The 23,032-nt window shown below is 39.3% G+C and overlaps 1 protein-coding gene and 2 pseudogenes across 2 annotated transcripts; all 3 read left to right on the top strand.

Annotated features, from left to right (window-relative positions):
- The first annotated feature begins 6,707 nt into the window (after window positions 1-6,707).
- LOC109453150 (protein SEC13 homolog pseudogene) lies at window positions 6,708-7,675 on the top strand (annotated as a pseudogene).
- A 1,613-nt stretch (window positions 7,676-9,288) lies between these two features.
- LOC109453138 (Y-box-binding protein 1 pseudogene) lies at window positions 9,289-14,858 on the top strand (annotated as a pseudogene).
- A 3,359-nt stretch (window positions 14,859-18,217) lies between these two features.
- Window positions 18,218-18,601, top strand: LOC109453147 (ubiquitin-ribosomal protein eL40 fusion protein-like). 2 transcript variants are annotated; one of them, XM_019742655.3, is made up of 2 exons: window positions 18,218-18,320; window positions 18,408-18,601. In XM_019742655.3, exons 1-2 carry the CDS (start codon window positions 18,218-18,220, stop codon window positions 18,599-18,601), a joined length of 297 nt encoding a protein of 98 aa, XP_019598214.2. The 2 variants fall into 2 exon arrangements, with proteins under 2 accessions (XP_019598214.2, XP_019598213.2); XM_019742654.3 differs by having other exon boundaries at window positions 18,218-18,601.
- Window positions 18,602-23,032: the final 4,431 nt, after the last annotated feature.

Here is a 23,032-nt window from a genome sequence, read left to right as displayed (position 1 = left end):
CTTTAGGGACAGGCACGAGGGGACAGATAGTTAGGCTGCTGCGTGACAACAGAAGAAAATGTAGGTACTAATCTTATGGACCTTAGGTTCAGAGAGGATTTTATGAATGTGACCTCCAAGTCAAGGGAAGTAGAAGCAAAAATAAACGAATGAAACTATATCAAACTAAAAAGCTTCTGCACAGCAAAAGAAACCATCAACAAAACAAAGAGGCAACCAACCCAATGGGAGAAGATATTTGCAAACCACACCTCTAATAGGGGCTGATATCCAAAATATGTAAAAAAACAAAAACAAAAACAAAAAAAACTCATGCAACTCAACAATAAAAAACACACAATCCAATTGAAAAATGGGCAGAGGACCTGAACAGACACTTCTTCCAAGAAGACATATAAATGGCTGTCAAATATTTGAAAAAATGCTCAACTTCTCTAGCTATTAGAGAAATGTAAATCAAAACCACAGTGAGATATTCTTGGAATGGGTATTATCAACAAAACAAGTAATAACAAATGTTGGAGAGTTTGTGGAGAAAAAGGAACCCTCATACACTGCTGGTGGGAATGTAAATTGGTACAGCTAATATGGAAAACCTCCAGGTTCTTCAAAAAATTAAGAATAGAATTACCATATGACCCAGCAATCCCTCTTCTGATTATCTACCAAAAAACATCTGAAAAAATTTATCCATAAAGATATATGTACCCCTATGTTCACTACAGCATTATTCACAGTGGCCAAGATAAGGAAACAACTGAGACGTCCTTCAATATATGACTGGATGAAGAAAAAGTGGTACATACGTACAATGGAATATTATTCTGCCATAAGAAAAGATGAAATAAATACTGCCATTTGCGAAAACATGGATGGACCTTGAGATTTTCATGCTAAGCATGATATACGGCATATAAAACTGAAAGCAACAAAAGAACAAGACAAAGAAACAAATAAAAAATCAGACACAATGATAAACGTCTAAGTTTTGCTTTGTCTTGTGCACCTGAAACTAATTTAAAAAAATAAATTAATTAAAAAAAAAAAATCAGACACAGAGAACAGTTTAGTGGTTACCAGAGGATAAGGGGGGAAGGGGGTAGTAGAAGAGAGTAAAGAAGGTCAAATATATGGTGATGGAAGGAGAACTGACTCTGGTGGTGAACACACAATGCACTATATAAATGATGTATTATAGAATTGTACACTTGAAACTTACATAATTTTACTAACTGATATCACCCCAATAAATTTAATAAAAATGAAAAAACAAAAGCTAAATGATGCTGCACCACAGCTATCCACTCTGTACGCCAATCTCCTTGACACATCTGGCCTTTTGACTCAAGTTCATTGCCAAGGCTATCTTTAAATGGGAGCTGCTTTAAAATAGATTTCTGCATTACAAGTGGCTGCCGACATCCCAGCCAACACCTCATGCCACCCTAGGTTTTTCAGGGGACACATGTCCCATGCAGGCAAGAATGAGACAACTGTTTTTTTCTCTTGCATATCTAGATAATAAGGAGACTCCCAAAACAATTTGGGCAACCAAACTAACATTAATTAGTTATTTTAGTATAATGGATCAGCTGGTATCCCCGAACACGTTTAATCCCTCCGAGTTATAGTTCCGTCATCTGTAAAACTGAAATCAGTTCAATGGTCTCACAGAGTTGTTGTAAGAGTTCACGAAGAGCTGTGCCCATCACAGTTTCCCGTCTATATAGCAGATTTGGGGGACAAGGACTCTAGCAGTGCTTGGCACATCATGAGACTTGATAAATATATGAAAATAAATGTTAGTTAAAGATTCTAGTTATCTTTTGCTGCCTAAAAAAATTACCTCAAAACTCAGGAGCTTCCAAACAATAAACATTTATTATCTCATAAGGGTTGTGAGGATCAGGAATCTGGCAGCTTAGCTGGATGGTTCTAGCTTAGAGCTTCTCGTGAAGTTGTAATTAACCTGTTAGCCAGGGCTTCTGTCTTCACAAGGCTCAACATGGGCAGGAGGATCTGAGGCTGTCCTGAATTCCTGCTGGGCCTATCTAAAGAGTGAGCCCTTCCGATTATGCCTCTGAACCCTGGAAATTGACCTCGTTGTACGTAGTTCTTCCTAGATGAGGTAGGACCAGGATCTCTGCTTCCCAAAGAGGTAGCAGAAGAAGGAAGTTGCTTAGAACATCTGAATGCTAGAAGCACAGCATGGAGAAAGGGTACTTGGCTCGAATGGAGGAATATGCTGTAATATGGCCTAAGAGAAAAAGGGAAAACAGCAGGGAATGATTCTACCTGTGAAAAAAGGATGGAAAATGACAAGTTGCAGCCGGACTTAAGTATATGTTTGTATCCGAAAATTGGAGGTGATGTGGAATCAAGTAGTTAACATTCTCAACTACACGGAATATTTCTTTACTATACCAATACCAAAAAAAAAGTGTCAGTAAAGAAAAAGATTTGGGGAGAAGATTAAACTCACCCTGTAAGAATAGAAATCATGGCTTAATCTTGCTGTCTAGGACATATGCTACCCTCATTTGAAATTATTTGTAGTCAAAAGAATTTCTGTATTGGATTTATCTATAAGCCCCAGCAGAGGTGAAAGTGAATATAAATTAGAGACAAAGAGTCTGCTATAAGCCATAATATGACCCACAGCAAGGCAGAGAATCCACTAGTGATAAAACCATACTACCTAGACCAGGAAGGGCGTAACCTCAGGCCAAACATTCTCACAGCAATTGACAGAAGCCCTACTTTGGAGGTTCAATGTAAGGTAGTTATTCTGTGCAATTATATTATTGCATGTATAATATGATTCCTTATGTAGTTACTGTAGCTTCAGGTTATTACTGTATAATCATAAGGCATAAAGAGAATACCCACTCCATCTTTTGGGGGTGTCACATACCCTTAAGATATAGATGAACTCCTAGCAGCCATGTTCGTACCACATGACAAGGCTTTCTAGCCATAACTGTCTGGACCAGGAGTTGACAACTGTCCAGATGAGCCAATCTGATGCTGAAAATGAGGAATTAACTCAGCCTGGACTATTTCCTTGAACGACAGGACACGAACCTAGAAACTGGGGTGTGTCTTATCACAGCGAAGAGAGGAATAAAGCCAACTCCCCATGAGAAGTGGAGGCAAAGGACCTGGAGAGAGGGAGGGAACATAGATATAAAGGCTCCTCATGGATCCCGATTTCAGTCCTTTCTGAGGCTTAAGACTCAAGTACGTAGCCTACCTTTGGACTCTGTTAAATGGCCTGCTATTGTACAATGGTTGTAGCTCCCTCTGTTTATTTATGCTAGTTTGAACTTGTTTATGTTACTTGACACTAAGATTCTTAACCGAAATAGGCCCATAGATTTAATACAACTCAATATACCTCATATTCCTCTTGTCTTAACTGTGAACCATATTGTTTCCTGCCTCCCTTCCCCATCTAGAGCAAGCCAGAGGGATTAATGAATGGGCGACATAGTGTTAATATAAAGATGGGTCTTGTAGTAGAAAAAAAGATAACTTTTAATATAAGAGAAAACAATTGTGACCTCTTCATCCCCTGCTAGCTACATTCTCAGCTTTAGAGCAGTGACTTATACATGGTAGGTACGACCAAAGATTTGTTCAACTGAATTTAAGTATACTGACTGAATTTAATGTCTCACACTAATGTCCAACACTAAGCATCATAATTCATGGGGTAACATTAGACATTAGAAGCATTGCCAGGGAGTAAGGAATGAGAAAAATGCTAGATGTTTTTCCTCTTATTATTTAATTCTGTCTCAGAAATACTAACCAGGACACTAAGCAAGAAAAAGGTATGAAATAAAATGCTACACAAAGTTTTGGGAAGATGGCATAGATGTACTTTTCCCTATCCCTCCAGCTAAATAACAACTAAAAACCCTGGGTATTATGTATATAATGAACATAAGAAGACTCTGAAAAGTGGAGAAAAAAGAGAGGATTGGCTAAGAATCTTGGGGATGACTACCATAGCATCCCCAAGGAACAACACGGTAGTGACTTCTCTGGATTTTCTTTTTGCCTTAAATACCCAAGACTTATAACTAAAGAAACTGCAACACAGAAATACCAAACAGCACAGACGGAAAAAAAAAAAAAAGGCCCCAACAAAACCCTGCTCTTTCTAGTCAAAGGTCCAGGAAAGAGATTAGCAAGACAGAAAACTCTTAGACAACAACTGTTCTACTCCAGTGAAACGCAATAGAAAAAACTGTGAACTCACCTGCCAGCACAGGGTAAGTGGGGAACCTAGTCTTCCACCCTCACAGGCTGTAATGAGGTGCCCCAAATCCCATGTTCCCTGTTATCAGGGTGGTGTCACAGAAGCAGAGTAGGGGGCTGGGATTTCCACCCTCACCCAGTAATAACAAAGCACTCTTCACTCTGTCCACAGGCGTGGTGTCAGAGAGACCTAAAGAAGACTCAGGACCTTCACCACTGCACAGTGGTAAAGAACCTACCCCAGCCCTCACCCTGTGGTGTCAGTGGAGGCTACATGGAGAGTAATAATGAGAAACTTATCACTCCCGGACAGGGTTATGTCAGCAGAGGCCAGTAGGACTATGTCAGTATGAAGCCAGAACTCCTTCCCCTAACCCGTGACAATGAGAAGGCTCTCCCTTCACAGGTGTCAACAGAGGCCACGTCGGAATCTGGACTTCTACCACTGCCTGGCAGTAATGAGGCAGCACCTCGTTTCTTTTGCTGGAGAAATGTCACAAGAAACAGCTAAAACAGAAGGTTTAAATGAGATCCAGATTCTCATAATACCCAAAATTCCATCTCAATAAAAAAAATCACTCATACCAAGAACCAGGAAAATCTCAACTTGAATAAAAAAACACAATCAATAGATGCCAACACCCAGAAAACAAGGATGCTAGACTTTATCTGACAAATATTTCAACGCCGTCATTATAAAATGTTTCAACAAGCAATGATGAACAGGCTTGAAACAAATGATAAAATAGATTATCTCAGTAAGTAATAGAAGATATAAAGAAGAAGCAAATGGGAATTGCAAAACTAAAAAGTACAATAACTGAAATGGGCTCAACATGGAAGGGACAGAGGAAAGAATCAGTAAACTTGAAGTTACAACAACAGAAATTACCTGATCTGAACAACAGATAGCAAGCAGACTTTTTAAAAAACGAATAGAGGTTGTGGAACTATAACAAAAGATTTAACACTCATATCATCAGAATTCCAGAGGGAGATGAGAATGAGGGTGGGGACAAAAAGTGTTCAAAGATCTAATGGTTAAAAATCCCCCAAACTTGGCAAAGACCTATGCCTATAGATTGAAGAATCTAAGAAAATCCCAAATAGGATAAATTCAAAGAAATCCACACTAAGAGACCTCATAGTCAAACTTCTTAAAGGTTAAGGCAAAGAACATATCTTGAAAGCAATGAGAAAAACAACATCTTACTTATGGGGAAAAGCAACGTGAATGACTGCAGATTTCTCATCAGAAACCATGCAGGCCAGAAGGAAGTGGCACAACATTGTTCAAGTGATGAAAGAAAAGGACTGTTGACCCAAGTATTCTATATCCAGTGAAAATATCCTTTAAGAATGAAGGAAATCAGGACATTTCCAGAGGAAGGAAAACTTAGAGAATTTGTTGCTAGCAAACTACTCAAAAAGAATGGCTAAAGGAAGTTCTCTAAACAGAAGTAAACCTATAAAAGAAGGAATTTGGAACATCAAGAAAGAAGAACAATATAAAGAATTAAAATGTGGTTAAGTACATACATTTCCCTTCACCTCTTAAGTTTCCTAAATTCAGTTTGACAGTTAAAGAAATTATAGGGTCGGCCCGGTGGCTCAGGCGGTTAGAGCTCCAAGCTCCTAACACCGAAGGCTACCGGTTCGATTCCCAAATGGGCCAGTGGGCTCTCAACCACAAGGTTGCCAGTTCAATTCCTCAAATCCTGCAACGGATGGTGGGCTGCGCCCCTGCAACTAGGGTTGAACACAGCACCTTGAGCTGAGCTGCCGCTGAGCTCCCGGATGGCTCAGTTGGTTGGCGCGCGTCCTCTCAACCACAAGGTTGCCGGTTCGACTCCTGCAAGGGATGGTGGGCTGCACCCCCTGCAACTAGCAACGGCAACTGGACCTGGAGCTGAGCTGCGCCCTCCACAACTAAGATTGAAAGGACAACAACTTGACTTGTTGTCCTGGAAGTACACACTGTTCCCCAATAAAGTCCTGTTCCCCTTCCCCAATAAAATCTTTAAAAAAAAAAAAAGAAATCATAATACTTTCGCATGCGATTCTAAATGTACGTACAGGAAATACTTAAGACAATTATAAATCAGGGAGGATAAAGGGAGCTAACAATAAAACAAAATACATAAGAATACACTCAACAGCAAATGTGCTAGAGTTACATGGGAAAAACCATAAAACTTCAGTGAAGGCTAAATCTTGTAAATGTAGACAAGCTGACTCTAAATTTATATGGAAAGCTAAAGGAACTAAATTAGCTAAAACAATTCAAAAAAGAAGAAAGTGGGAGGTTGTTGAATAACTAAGGTGTACACCTAAAGCTAATATAATATTGTATATTTTAATAAAAATATTTTTTTAAAAAGAATAAAGTGAGGCTCTGCCAAGAGCTGTCACATCCAAGACCAGGAGCCACCATGGCCGCCGTCATCATGGTGTCAGTAATTAACACTGTGGACACCTCCCATGAGGACATGATTCACGATGCCCAGATGGACTACTATGGCACTCGCTTGGCAACCTGCTCATCAGACAGGTCTGTCAAAATCTTTGATGTGCACAACGGAGGGCAGATTCTCGTCACAGACCTCTGGGGTCATGAGGGTCCTGTGTGGCAAGTGGCCTGGGCCCACCCCATATATGGCAATATCCTGGCATCCTGCTCCTATGACTGGAAAGTCATCATCTGGAAAGAGGAAGACAGCACTTGGGAGAAGACACATGAGCACACGGGACACGACTCCTCAATAAACTCTGTGTGCTGAGCCCCATGTGACTATGGCCTGATCCTGGCCTATGGGAGTTTGGATGGGGCCATCTACCTGCTGACCCACACTGGGGAGGGCCAGGGGGAAGTGAAGAAGATCAACAATGCTCACACAATTGGCTGCAATGCCATCAGCTGGGCCCCTGCTGTTGTACCTGGAAGCCTCATAGACCAGCCATCTGGACAGAAGCCCAACTACATTTGCCTCAGGCATCTGTGACAACTTCACTGAGCTGTGGGAGGAAGAGGAGGACGGCCAGTGGGAGGAGGAGCAGAAGCAGGAAGCACACAGTAACTGGGTTCGAGATGTGACCTGGGCCCCCTTCGTTGGCCGACCCACCAGCACCATCGCCAGCTGCCCCCAGGATGGTCGTTTGTTCATTTGGACCTATGATGATGCCTCAAGCAATACATGGTCCCCCAAACTACAGCATAAGTTCAATGATGTGTGGCACGTGAGCTGGTCCATCACAGCCAACATTCTGGCTGTCTCAGGTGGAGATAATAAGTGACCCTGTGGAGGAAGTTCGTCAGTGGGACTCCCATGGGCAGTGGGTCAGCGATGTCAACAAGGGCCAAGGTTCTGTGTCTGCTTCCGTCTCAGAGCGCCAGTAGAATGAGCAGTGACAAGACAGGTGGGGCCTGGCTTCCCATCTTCCGACTCCAGGACTGCCCCTTCCGGGGTCAACTGACCAAACAGCTGAGAGAAAGTGCTCCCAACTCCAACAAGACAACTTTCCCAGGAGTAGTTAAAACTGCAACCAGACTGATCGTCTGCCTTAATATGATTTGATATGGTTTATAATTAATTTACTGTTCAGTTGAAAGTGCTCATGTTATAAGGGAAAAACTACAAATGATCTTCAAATCTATTATTTTAAAACGTTTTTGGCCATCTTTATGTATGTTTTGGGTTCAGGCATTATTTGGGGTGTTTTGTTTCCAAAGTAATTAAACATATTGCTTATAATTCTCCCTAAAAAAAAAATAATAATAAAGTGGGAGAAATCAGTCTACCCAATTTCAAGATTTACTATATAGTTGCAGTAATCAAAACTGTGTAGTATTTTCTGTTTTCTCAGATGAGTAGATTTAATGTTGGAAGAAACCCACTAATCTTCAGATAAATCTACAAATATAAAACAATTCCAATAAAATCCTTATGGAATTTACCTGGGAAAAGAAACGCCTGAATCAGCCAAGAACATTTTGCAAAAGAAGGGTAAGAGACTTACCGTACCAGATACTGGCATGTATCGTATAGTTTCAATAATTAAAGTATTTCAGTGGTGGTAGATAGAAAAACAAACCAGGGAAAGAATAGAAAGTTCATAATCAGATCCATGCATATGCACAAATTTAATATGAGTTTATGTACATAAAAGAGTTGCTTCAGATATTTTGACTGGTTTTATAGTTGTTTGTGGCAGGATGGTAAATCGAGCCCTTATGCCAGAAACAGACATTCCTGGCTGCTTTCAGAGAATACACCGTAGGGGGTCCAGGCTATAAGGGGGAGACAGCTATGAGAGCCTGCGGTGATCCAGAAAAGAGCTGTGGTTTGGAACTGGAGTGTGGTAGCGCTCTGTGAAAAGTGCCCAGATTTGGGTGGATTTTGAAGAAAGAGTCAACAAAATTTGCTAATGGATTAAATGTGTGGGTAAGAAATAGTGGGTTCCAGGATGACGGAGCAACTAAAAGAATAGAGCCCTGAGTCAGGCAAGCCCAGAGAAGGTACACGCTTTAGGATTCAGGCCAAGGCCTGTTAGACATCCAAGTGAAGAGGCTGAGCAGGCAGAAAATACAGAGCATGCGTATGAACGCACACATCTGCATTTTCCAAATTTTCCATAATGAATTACACTATTTTTACATTATTTTCTCTGAAAAAGTTGTTGCAAAAGCCATTAGCTCTATTTTCATTGAATTCAGAACCTCAGAGTCCTCTTAATTTCTAATTTAGAGATTTGCTCCCTTAACAGTTCAGAAGAAACTGAGAAATGCATGTGAGAGATACGAGTCGATTAAGGAAATGACTCCCCGCAGCCTTGGAGAAATCCTCAGCTTGGAGAAATCCGCGGCAGGAGGAAGAGCGGGCCCAGCCTTCACACCACCGAGCATGGTGACAGGCCCAAACCACCGCTGAGGCAGGATCCACCTCCTATGGATTCCCTTTTCTTTCTTTAAGCAGAGAACCAAAGATAAGGAAGTTCTTTCCTCACTCTGCCTAGGAGGACAAAATGGCAGCTTTCTTGAAAGTGGTGGAGATCGAGTTAGACCTAATACCCAGGTAAGGAAGTGGGTTGAATTCCACATAGACTGAGTACGTGGTACTTGTTTGTACGGAGATACAAACAGGAACATAACAAGGAATTTGCCATGCAGTAAGGAGAAAAATTAAAATCATGGGCAAGAAGGGAAAAGGAAAGAAATGAACATTTATTAGCAACCACTCAGTTGCCACTCATTTCATCATAACTAGGCTGGGAGACAGGAGTCCAAGCTTGCAGAAGGGGAGGCGGCAAACATCCCAACACAAACACCTAGATGTAGTGGTAAGTCCGAAACATTTAACAACAAACCGATGAGGTGTCCTGGCTAATCACCAGTCCTGCCCAGGCAGGTGGTAGGGAAATCCACTGAGAAAAGAACTTGTACTTTGTCCCTACAAAAATAACCAGAAGTTTTTTTACAGGCAAGTAACTTTCCTGGCTTTTGTTTTCTGGAAGCCTGAGCAACTCAAGATTATGAGTAGGGAAGAGACAAGAGGGGGAAAGGCTAGACCTGTGGGGATGGAACGGGGCAGAAAGAAAGAACACAAGTTGCCCATCTGAGGAGGGACGGAGTCAGCAGGTGCCATAAGCAGCAGGTAGAGCTAGGCCTCATTAGGAGGTACCAGCTCAGTGTACCCCAAGAGGCTGGAAGCTGGACCCCAGTCTCCTACATTTTCTTTGATCCCAGGGCCAAGCTCATGATAGAAACAGCAACCTTCTCACAATCAAGGGAGCTTGGAAATCAGGCTACTGGGGTGATTGAGAGACAGAATATAGGTCTCTTCCCTGATTGTCCACACCAAGGAAGGCTCCCAGATCCCTGTGAGACCCCGGGAAGGAGGATGCTTTATTTCCACTCCCCACGATGAATCGGATCAAACTTCCCTCCAACACAGCCACGTGGGAATTCAGAATTCAATTTATTTTGATTTAAGGGAAATCAAGGGAAGATTTCCTTCTTACACACAGGGGTCTATAGACTAAGACGAACACCCTTTACAGACGTTTCCAAGTCCCTAGTCATTTACTTATGGAGCAAAACTGGACGGGGTGTGTAGCAGAGATGTTCACCTGGGGCTGTGGTTTTAATAACTTCCTTCATTATACAAATAATATTTTCATTCTTGCTATGGGCAGCTTCTGGACTGGCTGTTGGCAACACAAACTTCACAAGGACACAAGCCCTGTCACTAAGTACCTCAGTCTGGAGGGTGGCAGATATGCACCCACAAATGATTCCTGAGCTCCCTGTGGCTGAGAGACACAATTCAAGAGTTGGGATTGTCACCATTCATCCTGAGAAGACCCTTCCTATTGGTCAGTGGTCGATAAAAAGTCACCACCACGCAGAGTAGGTGCCTAAATTGTAAGCCAAGAAGTTTCAAGGACATGAACAGACTCGAGGGTATGCCTGGTTACAGCACCCCATATTAGGAGTCCTGCTCTCGAAAGGCCTCTATCACCAATAAATATTGTGATATGATAGGGAAATTCCAGGATCCCATAACAAACAGGGAACCTGAACAGCAACAGAAGATTAGGACCTAAAAGTTTTAGGGTGAAAAAAAAACCCAAATAAAAACAGTCTACCTGGAAAGTTACATGCGTTAAAAATTACCTAAGATTCCTGGCCCAATATAGTGGACCAGGCAGGTATGATTTTTGTTCTCTTTATATTAGCCAGAGAGCCCCATCTGGAAATAGCAGCACACTCAGTTTGGATCAGTCAAGGACACTTTAATATAGAGATTATTTTTTTTAATGCGGGCAGGGTATAGAAAAACCACAAAGAAAGGGGCAGTGGCCCAGGGCCAGAAAGACCGGGTCCTTTGTCACACCTGAGCTGCAGGGGTGCGGCTCCTATGGTCTAGAGCTAGAAGCCTATGTGAAGACAGCTGCCTGGCAACAGCTGTGGCCTTTAGTAAGGGACTCAGCCAGCCCGAGGCAACCTCACAGGGAGACAGCTGAAGGAATAAATGCCATGGCCTCATGGTTTCCTCTCTGATCTTCTGCTGGGGCTCCTCATTGGCTGGCTCCAACCAGATGTAGACCACAAGACAGGCAGTTAATATATCTCCACCGTTCAGCCTCCTGGAACAAAGGTAAGGGTGAAAAGTGGATGGGAGGGGATGGCAAATGGAAGGCATTTGGCAAACTCTTCCTCCTGAGACTGCAGGGAAAGGATGGTAGAAGAATAGAAAAGATTCACTCCCACACTATAAAGGGAACAGGAAAAGAATCATTGGCGGACTGGATTTCCATAGAGGTTTGGTTGAAGGGAATGAATGGACGGGCATGAATCAGCAGGGCAGGGAGGATTGAGAAAGCTGCCGTTTGAACCTAAGTCAAGGCCTGTAGCTATGAGCAGGAAACTAGCCATGAGAGGTTCTAGACTCAGAATTGTCAAGCTTGACAACCACCAAGTGAGCAGTGCGGCTGGAAACAGGGGAATTGATTAAAGGGTCTATATTCTGAACAGTCTGCCATCTGTCTTCTCAATTCCAAATGTAAAAAAGCCAGCAGCCAGGTAGTCATTCTTCCCTGGACTTATGGGCATAACATCAGTCTTTAGGTAAAAGGTTCTCTCAACGCTTCAACAAGCTGAATATAAAAGATTCAACCTAAATACATCATGGTGAAAGTTCAGAATACCAAGAGGACAAAAAGATTTAAAAACTCCTGAAAGAAAAAAAGAGTTTGAAAAAAAAAAAAAGAAAAGAACCAGACACATTAGCTTTCTCTTCAGCAATACTAGGTGCTTGAGGACAATGGATTTTCAGATTGCTGAGGGAAATTTGTATCTAGAATCCTATACCCAGCCAAATCACTGATCAAGTTTGAGGACAGAATAAAAGCACTTTTCAGAGCTGCAAACACTCAGAAAGTTTCTGTCCCGTGTACCTCTGCTGAAGAAGTCACTTAAGGAGTTAGTCCTATATTATAGAAGTCTAGCTGATACAGAAAACATAGAACTTGGGAGAACAGGGAAGAACCAGAATGTCAGCTGTACAGCAGCCAGAGAAACCACCTAGCCCTGCCTGGAGCAGGAAGACAGCAGGCTTTGGAAGGGAGGTCCCCAGGAAATGATGTGGAAGGATCCCATAGGAGAGTATGACTGAGCTTTGTAGTAACTGAGAGTAGGAAAAATGCATAGAATGCACAGAAGAAAAAAAAAGGAAAGATAACTAGAAACTCTAGGAAAATTGCACCATAAGGTCATAACAAAATATTGTGAAATCAGGGCAAAGGTGAGCAGAAGTCAGGGGATTTAAAAAAAGGATGGAATAAATTCTAAGTAATGGAGAAAATAATCTGGGAGGTATGAGTCATATAATGAATAATATGCTTCTTTTTTCATCAAGAATAAAGAAAAGTAACCAGCAAAGGGGAAGGGGGAACATATACAAGAAGGGTATGATCTAAAAATAATGTAGAAAAAAACATGACGTGACTATGAGCAATTAGTCAAGTACAGGGACAAATTCTTTTGAACATTCTTCTGTGAGTAACACAAGAGGGGGGTCACTGGGAAGGAATGTAATCATAGTCTCTTCTCAGCTCTGAAACAACAGTATTTACTGTTTATAATGTACATGTACTTACAGCCTAGAACTTTTTTCTTTCCCCAGATATCCACATGATTTATGCCCTTACCTCTTTCACGACTTTCTTCAAATATCACCTTTTTAGAGAGCCCTTTCCTGACCATTCAATCGAAATTGCAAAACACACAGGTATGTATGCATACATGTACACACACACACACACTCCCTATACTCTTCCTAGAGTAATTTTTCTCCTAAGCACAACTAGCATACTAATTATCTGACTTCCTTATTTATTTTCTGTCTCCCCCATACTGAAAAGTGTGTTCCACAAGGGCAGGGATTTTTCTTTACTATTGTATTTACTGCTGTCTCCCCAGCACCAAGGACAGGGACTAGCTCATGGTAGGTCGGCAATAAATATTTGTTGCATTAATAAATGTTGAATTAAGCCGCAGGCAAGTCACAGAGCCATAACTGTGTTTATGTGATAGAAATTAAATGTCCTTATGCTTGGCAATGCAAAAACAAAGGTACAGCTCATGAAGTTGGGGGTTGAAAGGCAAAAAAAAATAAAAGAGGGAGAAGGAAGGTTAAGATTGCTAATATTCTCATTTCACCACATGAAAAATCAAGATACTGTCCATAGCTAATGAATAAGAAATATAGGTTTAAGAAGGTTATTTAAAGTTATATAGTTAACAATGAAAATAACTGAAAACACTGGTGTAACTATGTTGGTATAAGTGAGACACAGGAGGTGAAAGACATATTAATAGAAATTAAATTAAATTTCATCTAACATAACAAAAATCCACCAGATAATTCTAAAGTTGAGACATTCAGAAATGTAATTATAAGCACAGTATTTAGAGTTTGGAGATAACTTCAGAAGACCTTATACCAGAAAGGGTTAAACATGATTGCTGTACTACCACTTCTGTAGATAATAATTATGAACTCGACAAAATATGTTTTAAACTATTTAAAAGCACTAGAAAGTGACCTGAAGCAGGCATGAAGATGAGGGGATTCAACCCGTGAAAGAAGGATATTGCACTGGGTGAGATCTATGTTTTTACTGATTTTCCCCAAAGGCACACCTGGGGGGTGGAGCTGGAGCAGTACACTGCATGGGCTGAAGCAGCTAGAACTGAAACAGAAAGACTGAGTTGGCTTGAAGTGCTAGAGTTTGAAGTAGCCAGAGAAGCTGAAAATTGGGAGGAGAAAAGCCAGTTTTAAAAAAGAAAAAGGAGTCACAGAACAGGGAGTCACCAAATTTGTATGTAAACGCCGCTCATATCCTTACTTAGCTGACCCTGAACTGTGAATGTGCAGGGAAATTCCAAGAAGCCTGCTGAAAAGCAGCAGCTTGGAAGACTAGAAAAATTGAGCAGATTTCAGCCTTGGTGGAGTTCCCATGCAAGGCAGTAAATATGCAGCGGACAGTAACCATTATAGACACTATCCCTGTCAGAGGGATCCTCCATGCAATGACAAGCAGAATTACCAGAATAGTGAGAGTGGGGAAAAGAATGAGGGATGGGCGAGTGCTCCTGAAGGGCAGGCCCAATGGTGCCAGCCCTATAGCAGGCACAGTTCCCACCTTACTACATGCAGAGACCCAATGGGCGACGAGCACAGAATGCCAAACTTCCTGTGCAGAGAGAAGTGATGGAGGGTGTGACAGTCAGGTTGCAGGAGAACAAGGTAGATCAGTGAGACAAAATATGCATCAGGGCTATAGACCAGGATTCCTTTAGAGGCTTTCCTTGCCAAAGACAGCCTAGTGAGGATGGCAATGAAGAAGGTAAGGAAAATCAAGGAGATGAGACCCAAGGCAGCAGCCACCTCAACCTCAGTACCACTGCAACTTCAATTACCGATTTAGCTGCCCAGAAAACCCTCAACAAGATGGCAGAGACAAAAGCAGCCAATCCACCAGCTGAGAATTCATCCGCTCCCAAGGCTGAGCAGGGTGGGGATGAGTAAATGCTCACTTACTATCTTTACCATCATTCAGTTTAGTCATCCAACAAGAAGAAATGAGTATAAAATTTCAGCAATAAGAAATGAACAAAAGATTGGAGCTGAAGAGCTTACATGTTTGCTTTTTGCCCGTTGACCAGATAACCAGAACTATCTGCATTATCTATGCAGCATGGGTTTTTATTAGTTTTACTTAAAGACATCTGTTTTTGGTAATGATGAACTTTTTTTTTTAAGCCTGTTTTTCCTCAATACCTCTAAAGTTTTTTAAATTGTTTCATAGCTGGTAAAGTTGAGATTCTTAAGAATCTCTTTTAATTTGTAATAAAAATTTACAACTTTATTTTTTCAAAAAAGTCAACAAACTGCAAGAACCTGTTAATAAAGGTCTATAATAATAATAATAATAATAAATGTTCTCTAATCACAACAATAGTAAACTAGAAATCAATTACAAAAACCTGAAAACCACACAAATATGTGGAGGCTAAACAGCATGCTGCTAAACAATGAATGGGTTAATAATGAATCAAGGAGGAAATTGAAAGATACCTTGGGACAAAGGAAAATGAAACATAATAACCCAAAATCTATGGGACACAGCCAAAGTAGTTCTAAGAGGGAAATTCATAACAATACAGGCTTACCTCAAAAAAAAAAGAAAGAAAAAAAGAAAAATCCCAAATAAAAAATCTAAACTTATATCTGAAAGAACTAGAAAAAGAAGAACAAACAAAGCCAAAGTAAAAGGGGAAAAATAGTAAAGATCAGAGCAGAAATAAATGAAATACAAACTAATATATATATATATATATATATATATATATATATATATATATATATATATATGATTAGTGAAACAGAGCAGAAATAAATGAAATACAAACTAATATATATATATACACATATATATATAAAAGACTAATGAAACCAAGAACTGGTTCTTTGAAAGGATAAGCAAGTTGATAAACCTTTAGCCAGACACATCAAGAGAAAAAAAAGAGAGGGCTGAAATAAATAAAATCAGAAATGAAAGCGAAGTGACAACTGACACCACAGAAAAGGGTTATAAGAAAATGTTACAATTATATGCCAACAAATTGGATTTGTTGGAAGAAATGGATATATTCCTAGAAACATACACTCTTCCAAGATTGAATCAGGAAAAAACAGAAAATCTGAACAAACCGATTACTAGTAGTGAAATCGGATCAGTAATCAAAAGACTGCCAACAAACAAAACCCCTGGACCAGATGGCTTCACAGATGAATTCTACCAAACATTGAAAGAAGAATTAATACCTATCCTTCTCAATCTCTTTCAAGAAAAATGAAGAGGAGGAAAAAAAACTTCCCAAACTCATTTTACAAGGCCCACATTACCCTGATACCAAAATCAGACAAAGACATTCACTACCAAAAAAAGAAAATTACAGGCTAATATCCCTGATGAATATAGATGCAAACGTCCTCAAAAATATTAGCAAACCAAATTCAGCAATACATTAAAAACATCATATACCATGATCAAGTGGGATTTAACCCCAGAATGCAAGATTAGTTCAATATCTGCAAATCAATTAACATGATACACCACATACGAGTAAACAAAACATAAAAATCATATGATCATATAAATAGATTCAGAAAAAAACATTTGACAAAATCCAACATTCATTATGATAAAAACTCTCCATAAAGTGGGGATAGAGGGAACATACCTCAACATACTTGCACTTGTAATAAAGGCCAAATATGACAAACCCACAGCCAACATACTCAAGGAGAAAAGCTGAAAGCTTTTTTTGTTAAGATCAGGAACAAGACAAGAGTGTCCACTTTTAACCACTTTTATTCAAGTATTGGAAGTCCTAGCCACAGCAATGAGACAAGGAAAAAATAAATAAATAAAAGGCATTCAGATTGGAAAGGAAGAAGTAAAACTGTCATTATTTGTAGATGACATGATACCGTATAGAGTGAACCCTAAAGATTGCACCAAAAAACTATTAGAACTAATAAATAAATTCATTAAAGTAGCAGGATGCAAAATTAATATTCAGAAATTGGCTGCATTGTATACAATGATAAACTATCAGAAAGAAAAATTAAGAAAACAATCCCATTTATAATTGCATCAAAAAGAAAAAAAAATACCTAGGAATAAATTTAACCAAAGATTTAAAAGACCTGTACTCTGAAAACTATAAAACATTGCTGAAAGAAATTGAAGAAGACACAATAAATGAAAGGATATACTGTACTCCTGGATTGGAAGAATTAACATCATTAAGATGACCATACTACCCAAAGCAATCTACAGATTCAATGTACTCCCTATCAAAATACCAATGGCACCTTTCACAGAACCAGAACAAATAATCCTAAAATTTATATGAAACCACAAAAGACCCCGAACGGCAAAAACAATATTGAGAAAAAAGAAATTTGGAGATATCACACTCCCTGATATCAAACTATACAAGGCTATAGTAATCAAAACAGCATGGTCCTGGAACAGAATTGAGAGCCCAGAAATAAACCCATGCTTGGATCAATTGATCTACAAAGGAAGCAAGAATATACAATGGGGTAAAGACAGTTTCTTCAATAAATGGTGTTGGGGAAAATGGACAGATATATGAGGTCTGACAATTAAGTGTGTGAACTTGTTGCTAACCTTTTTTGATACCAGAGGGAGTATTCATTATGAATTTGTACCAACTGGACAAACAGTTAACCAAGTTTACTATTTGGAACTGCTGAAAAGGCTGCATGAAAAAGTTAGATGACCTGAACTTTTCACCAAAAATTCATGGCTCTTATATCACGACAGTGCACCAGCTCACATGGCACTGTCTGTGAGGGAGTTTTTAGCCAATAAACAAATAACCTTATTGGAATACCCTCCCTACTCACCTGATCTGGCCCCCAGTGACTTGTTTCTTTACCCAAAGGTAAAGGAACTATTGAGAGGAAGACATTTTGATGACATTCAGGACATCAAGGGTAATACGACGACAGCTCTGATGGTCATTCCAGACAAAGAGTTCCAAAATTGCTTTGGAGGGTGGACTAGGCGCTGGCGGCAGTGCATAGCTTCCCAAGGGGAGTCCTTCGAAGGTGACCATAGTGATATTCAGCAATGAGGTATGTAGTAGTTTTTCTAGGATGGGTTCACGAACTTAATTGTCTGACCTTGTATGCAAAAAAATGAAACTAGACTTCCTTCTTACTCCATAAACAAGAATAAACTCAAAATGAATTGAAGACTTAAATGTAAGACCTGAAACCATAAAACACCTAGAAGAGCTCTTTTTTTTCAACAAGGCTGTGGAGCAGCCTCCCCAGCAGACGTAGAGATGCAGATCTTTGTGAAGACCCTAACAGGCAAGACCATCACACTTGAGGTCAAGCCCAATGACACTATTGAGAATGTCAAAGCTAAAATCCAAAACAAGGAGGGCATCCCACCTGACCAGCAGCGTCTGATTTTTGCGGGCAAACAGCTGGAGGATGGCCGCACTCTCTCAGACTATAATATCCAGAAAAAGTCCACTCTGCACTCGGTGCTTCGTCTGCGGGGTGGTATCATCAAGCCTTCCCTCATCCAGCTTGCCCAGAAGCACAACTGTGACAAGACTATCTGCTGCAAGTGTTACGCTTGCCTACATCCCCGTGCTGTCAACTGCCACAAGAAGTGTGGCCACACCAACAACCTACGCACCAAGAAGATGGTCAAATGAGGGCCCTCCATCATCTTGGCTCACAGGGTGGCCTCCTGCCCAAACCCTTTGGCCCTGGGGCTTCAATAAATTTCCCTTTCATTGAAAAAAAAAAAAATCCTAGAAGAAAAAACATAGGCAATAAACTCTTTGACATTGGCCTTAGCAATATTTTTTTGATATGTCTCCTATGGCAAAGACAACAAAAGCAAAGATAAACAAATGGGACTACGCCAAACTAAAAACCTTTTGTACTGCAAAGGAAACCATATAGGTATACAAATATCTAATTATTATGTTGTCCACCTGAAACTAATATTATATATATGTATTATATATATATATATATATAAGATTCTGTATGTCAATTATAATTGAGAACTAAATTTTTAAAAAGTGTAAATAAAGTACATATTCCAGTTAAATGGCAAAGAATATCAGACTACATACACAAGCAATACTCAACTACATGCTACCAATAAAAGATGCACTTTAAATATAAAATGTGGTTGAAAGTAAAAGTGTGGGAAAATATATACTATGCAAACAGGAACCATAAGAAGGCTCCATGGCTATTTTAATATTAGAAAAGTAGACCTCAAGTATTAGTAGAGATAAAGTGGAATATTTCATAATGGTAAAGGAGCAACTCATCAGAATAATATAATTATCCTAAATATGTATGCACCAAACAACAGAGCTTCAAAATTCATGAAAGCAGGAAATGACAGGAGAGAAATCAACAACTACACAAAAATTAATTTGAAATGGATCCCAGACCTCAACTTATAAGATATACTACAAAGCTTCTATAGAAAACATAGGAGAAAATCTTTGTAAACTCGAAGTAGACTGTGATTTTGTGATTTATAATAAGAAATATATATTTGGTCTTTGTCCCCATATCTGACACAGAGCTCCTAAAACCCTTGGAATTTCCTGTGATGAAAGCGATAAAGAGTCTATTGTTATGTTAATGAGGTGACTTGGAAAGCACTTAAGGATGGGGACTGGTTCCCTGGAGAATCAACCATGTGATTACAGGGGTTGGAACCCCCAACCTCCTGGGAGGTGGGAGGGACTAGAGGTTGAATCAATCGCCAGTGGCCAATGATTTAATTAATCATGCCTATGTATGAAGCCTCCATAAAACCCCAAAAGAATAGGGTTCAGAGAACTTCCAGGTTGGGGAACCAGAACTCTTCCAGGTGCTAGGGTGCCAGGCTCAAGCTCCATGAGGACAGAAGCTCCTTTGTTCAGGATCTTGCCTTACGAATCTTTTCATCTGGCTATTGATTTGTATTCTTCCATATCCTTTGTAATAAATTGGTAATCCAGTGAATAAATTGGCTTCCTGAGTTCTTCAAATTAATTGAACCCAAGGAGGAGGTCATGGTAACATCTGATTTATAGCCAGTCAGTCAGAAGTACAGGTTAACAACCTCGACTGTCCACTAGCATCTGAATTCCACTCTAGCAAATTAATCAAACCACAGGTAACGACCTGGGCTTGCAATTGGCATCTGAAATAGCAGGCAGTTTTGTGGGACTGAGGCTTTAACCTGTGAAATATGATGCTATTTCCAGGTAGATAGTGTCAGAATTGAGTTAGATTGCAGGACACACAGCTGGTGTTGGAGCAGTGCTTCTTGATGAGGGAAACAAGCCCCCTACATTGGTATTAGAGTGCAGAACAAATACAGTCAAAGATTTATTAGACAGAACACAAAGAGCACGAACTGTAAAATAAAACAATTGATAACATGCATTTCATCAAAATACAAAATCTCTGCTAACTTTTCCTCCCAAGATTGAGAACAAGACAAGGATGTCTGCTCTTACCACTTCTATTCAACATTGTACTGGAGATTCTGGCCAGGGAAATTAGACAAGAAAAAAAATAAAAGGCATCCAGATTGAAAGGCAGAAATAAAAAACTACCTTTATTCTCAGACAACATACTCTTATATATAGGAAATCCTATGGAATCCACTCTAAAAAAAAAGAAAGAAAGAAAGAAAAAAAAGAAGGACTACAACTAATGAGCGAGTACAGCAATTTGTCAGGATAGAAGATCAACATACAAAAATCAATTGGACTCCTATATGCTGGCAACGAACATCTAAAATAAAATTAAGTAAGCAGTTCCATTCACAATAGTATCAAAAAGAATAAGATACTTAGAAATAAATTTAACAAAAGAAGTGTAAAACTTACACTCTGAAACTACAAAACATTGTTGGAATTAAAGAAGATCTAAACAAATGGAGAGACATTGTAGCTACATGAATTGGAAGACTCAATATTGTTAAGATGGCAATTTCCCACCAATTGGTCAAAATCCCAGTTGGTTTTTTTATCCCCACCCCCACCCCCAAGCAGAAATTGACAAGCTGATCTAAAATTCATGTGGAAATGCAAAAGACACAGAATAGCTAAAAAAATCTGGGGGGAAAAGAACAAAGTTGGAGGACTTTCACATCGTAATTTCAAAACTTACTGCAAAGCTACTGTGATCAAGACAGTAGCCCTGGAATAAGGATAGACATTGAGATCAATAGAAGAGAATCGGGAATTCAGAAATAAGCCTTTACATTCATGGTCAACTGATTTTAGAGCAAAGTACCAAGATATTTCAAGGGGAGAGAGAACAGTCTTTCAACAAATGGTACTGGAACAACTGGACAGCCACATTCAGGAGGAGGTAGTTGGACACTAACCTCACACCATACAGAAAACTTAACTCAGAATGCATCAAGCCCTAAACATGAGAATTAAAACTATAAAATTCTCAGAAGTTATAGTAATAAATCTTAGTGACTTGGGTTAGGCAATGATTTCTTAGATATGATATTAAAAGCATAAAAGATAAAAGAAAAACTAATACTTGGACTTCATTACTCCCTCTAGTGGATCTAAAATATAACCATATTTATAACTATTTCATCTCACTTGACACACTAATAAAGGAAATATCTATAGCAATCACTCTAATCAGTGGCCATTTTAAAAGTCACTATGATGAATTAATTTTGACAGGAAGGGGCATGAGGGCTTTTTCTGGGGTGATAGAAATGACCTGTATTTTGAGTGTGGTGGCAGTTACACAACTGTACCAATGCATCAAAACCAATTTACTTGAAGACTTTTGATTGTGCTTTTCACCGTATGTAAATCATAACTCAATAAAAATTTTATTTTATAAAAGGATCGCTGTGAGGAGTGACATGAGAGGAAGGGAAAATGAGACCAGTGGTGTGCTTTTCATGATAAGCCCTTCGGTACTCCTTAAAATTTGTAAAAGCATATGTATGAATTACTTCAAATTCTTTAAGTTTTAAAAAATAAAACCCATCTGAATTTGAAGCTTCTTATTATCATGGTTTCATGGAAGACAGAAGATGAAAAGAAATCTCCTATTTGGGAAGCTGTCATTGACTCGCCCGCCCTTCAGAGCACTGGTTGGGGAGACCACCAGGAGGTCCAGAGGCAGGGTGTCAAGTGAGAAGACTCTTGAAAGCCACAATAGAAATGAAGTTGTAATCATTTATTCCCTGTTGTGAAGCTACTGTACCAAACACATAATCTCTAAAAAAATGAAAGTCAGAATCTCAAAAGCTTCCATTTTTTTAATGTGAAAGCTTATTTGCATATCAAAATTGCCTCAGGACAGTAAGCAGAATTAGAAAATTAAGGAATTACATTAGGAGGGAGAGAAAGAAGTAGGACAAATATGTGAAAGTATAGAGCATGCCCCTCTGTCACAGAAAAGCTGGCTTCAAGTTTACATCAACCACCCCAGCAACATTCATAAATAAAGAGCACGACTTAAAATATTATGGCTGTTGAATTTGGATGATACTATTACTACAAATTTATTTACTAACTCAATGACAAACAAATCTTTTTCATTAAAAAAACACACATCTGTACAGCATGACTCCCTCTAGTGGATCTAAAATATAACCAGATTTATAATGATTTCATCATTTTTTGGAACAATAGTAAAAGAAATTTCCATCACAATCACTCTGATCAATGGTTATTTTAATGGTAAGTACAGTGACTTAATTTTGCTTTCCTATATAGTATGCTTTTTTTCCATTCCCTCACCTCTAAGAAAAAAGTACTTAACATTTATCTGAATAATTAACCACTCATAGATCAGAAAATGATAGACATTTCAAACATTAGCTATAAGGATAAAAATTTGAAAACTATTAAAGGTTGTATTATACTCAACATAAATCATAAATATTTAAAGAATTTCACATTCACTTTCTAGTAAAGCACAACTTAAAGAGCCATTTTAACAGACCATTTGCCCACATGCCACTGCAAAGTGTTCAAAATTGGGTTAGCAATCATTTTTTAGTAAGTAATAATTCAAGTTTTATCTCTACTTATTTTGATAAAGTAAAATTTCAAATATAATCTAATTATTCTTACACC

Source organism: Rhinolophus sinicus, chromosome 8, assembly GCF_057876585.1.
Source record: "Rhinolophus sinicus isolate RSI-liver-muscle chromosome 8, RSI-T2T, whole genome shotgun sequence".
Taxonomy (NCBI): Eukaryota; Metazoa; Chordata; class Mammalia; order Chiroptera; family Rhinolophidae; genus Rhinolophus; species Rhinolophus sinicus.
This window is presented reverse-complemented; position numbering and strand designations above follow the sequence as displayed.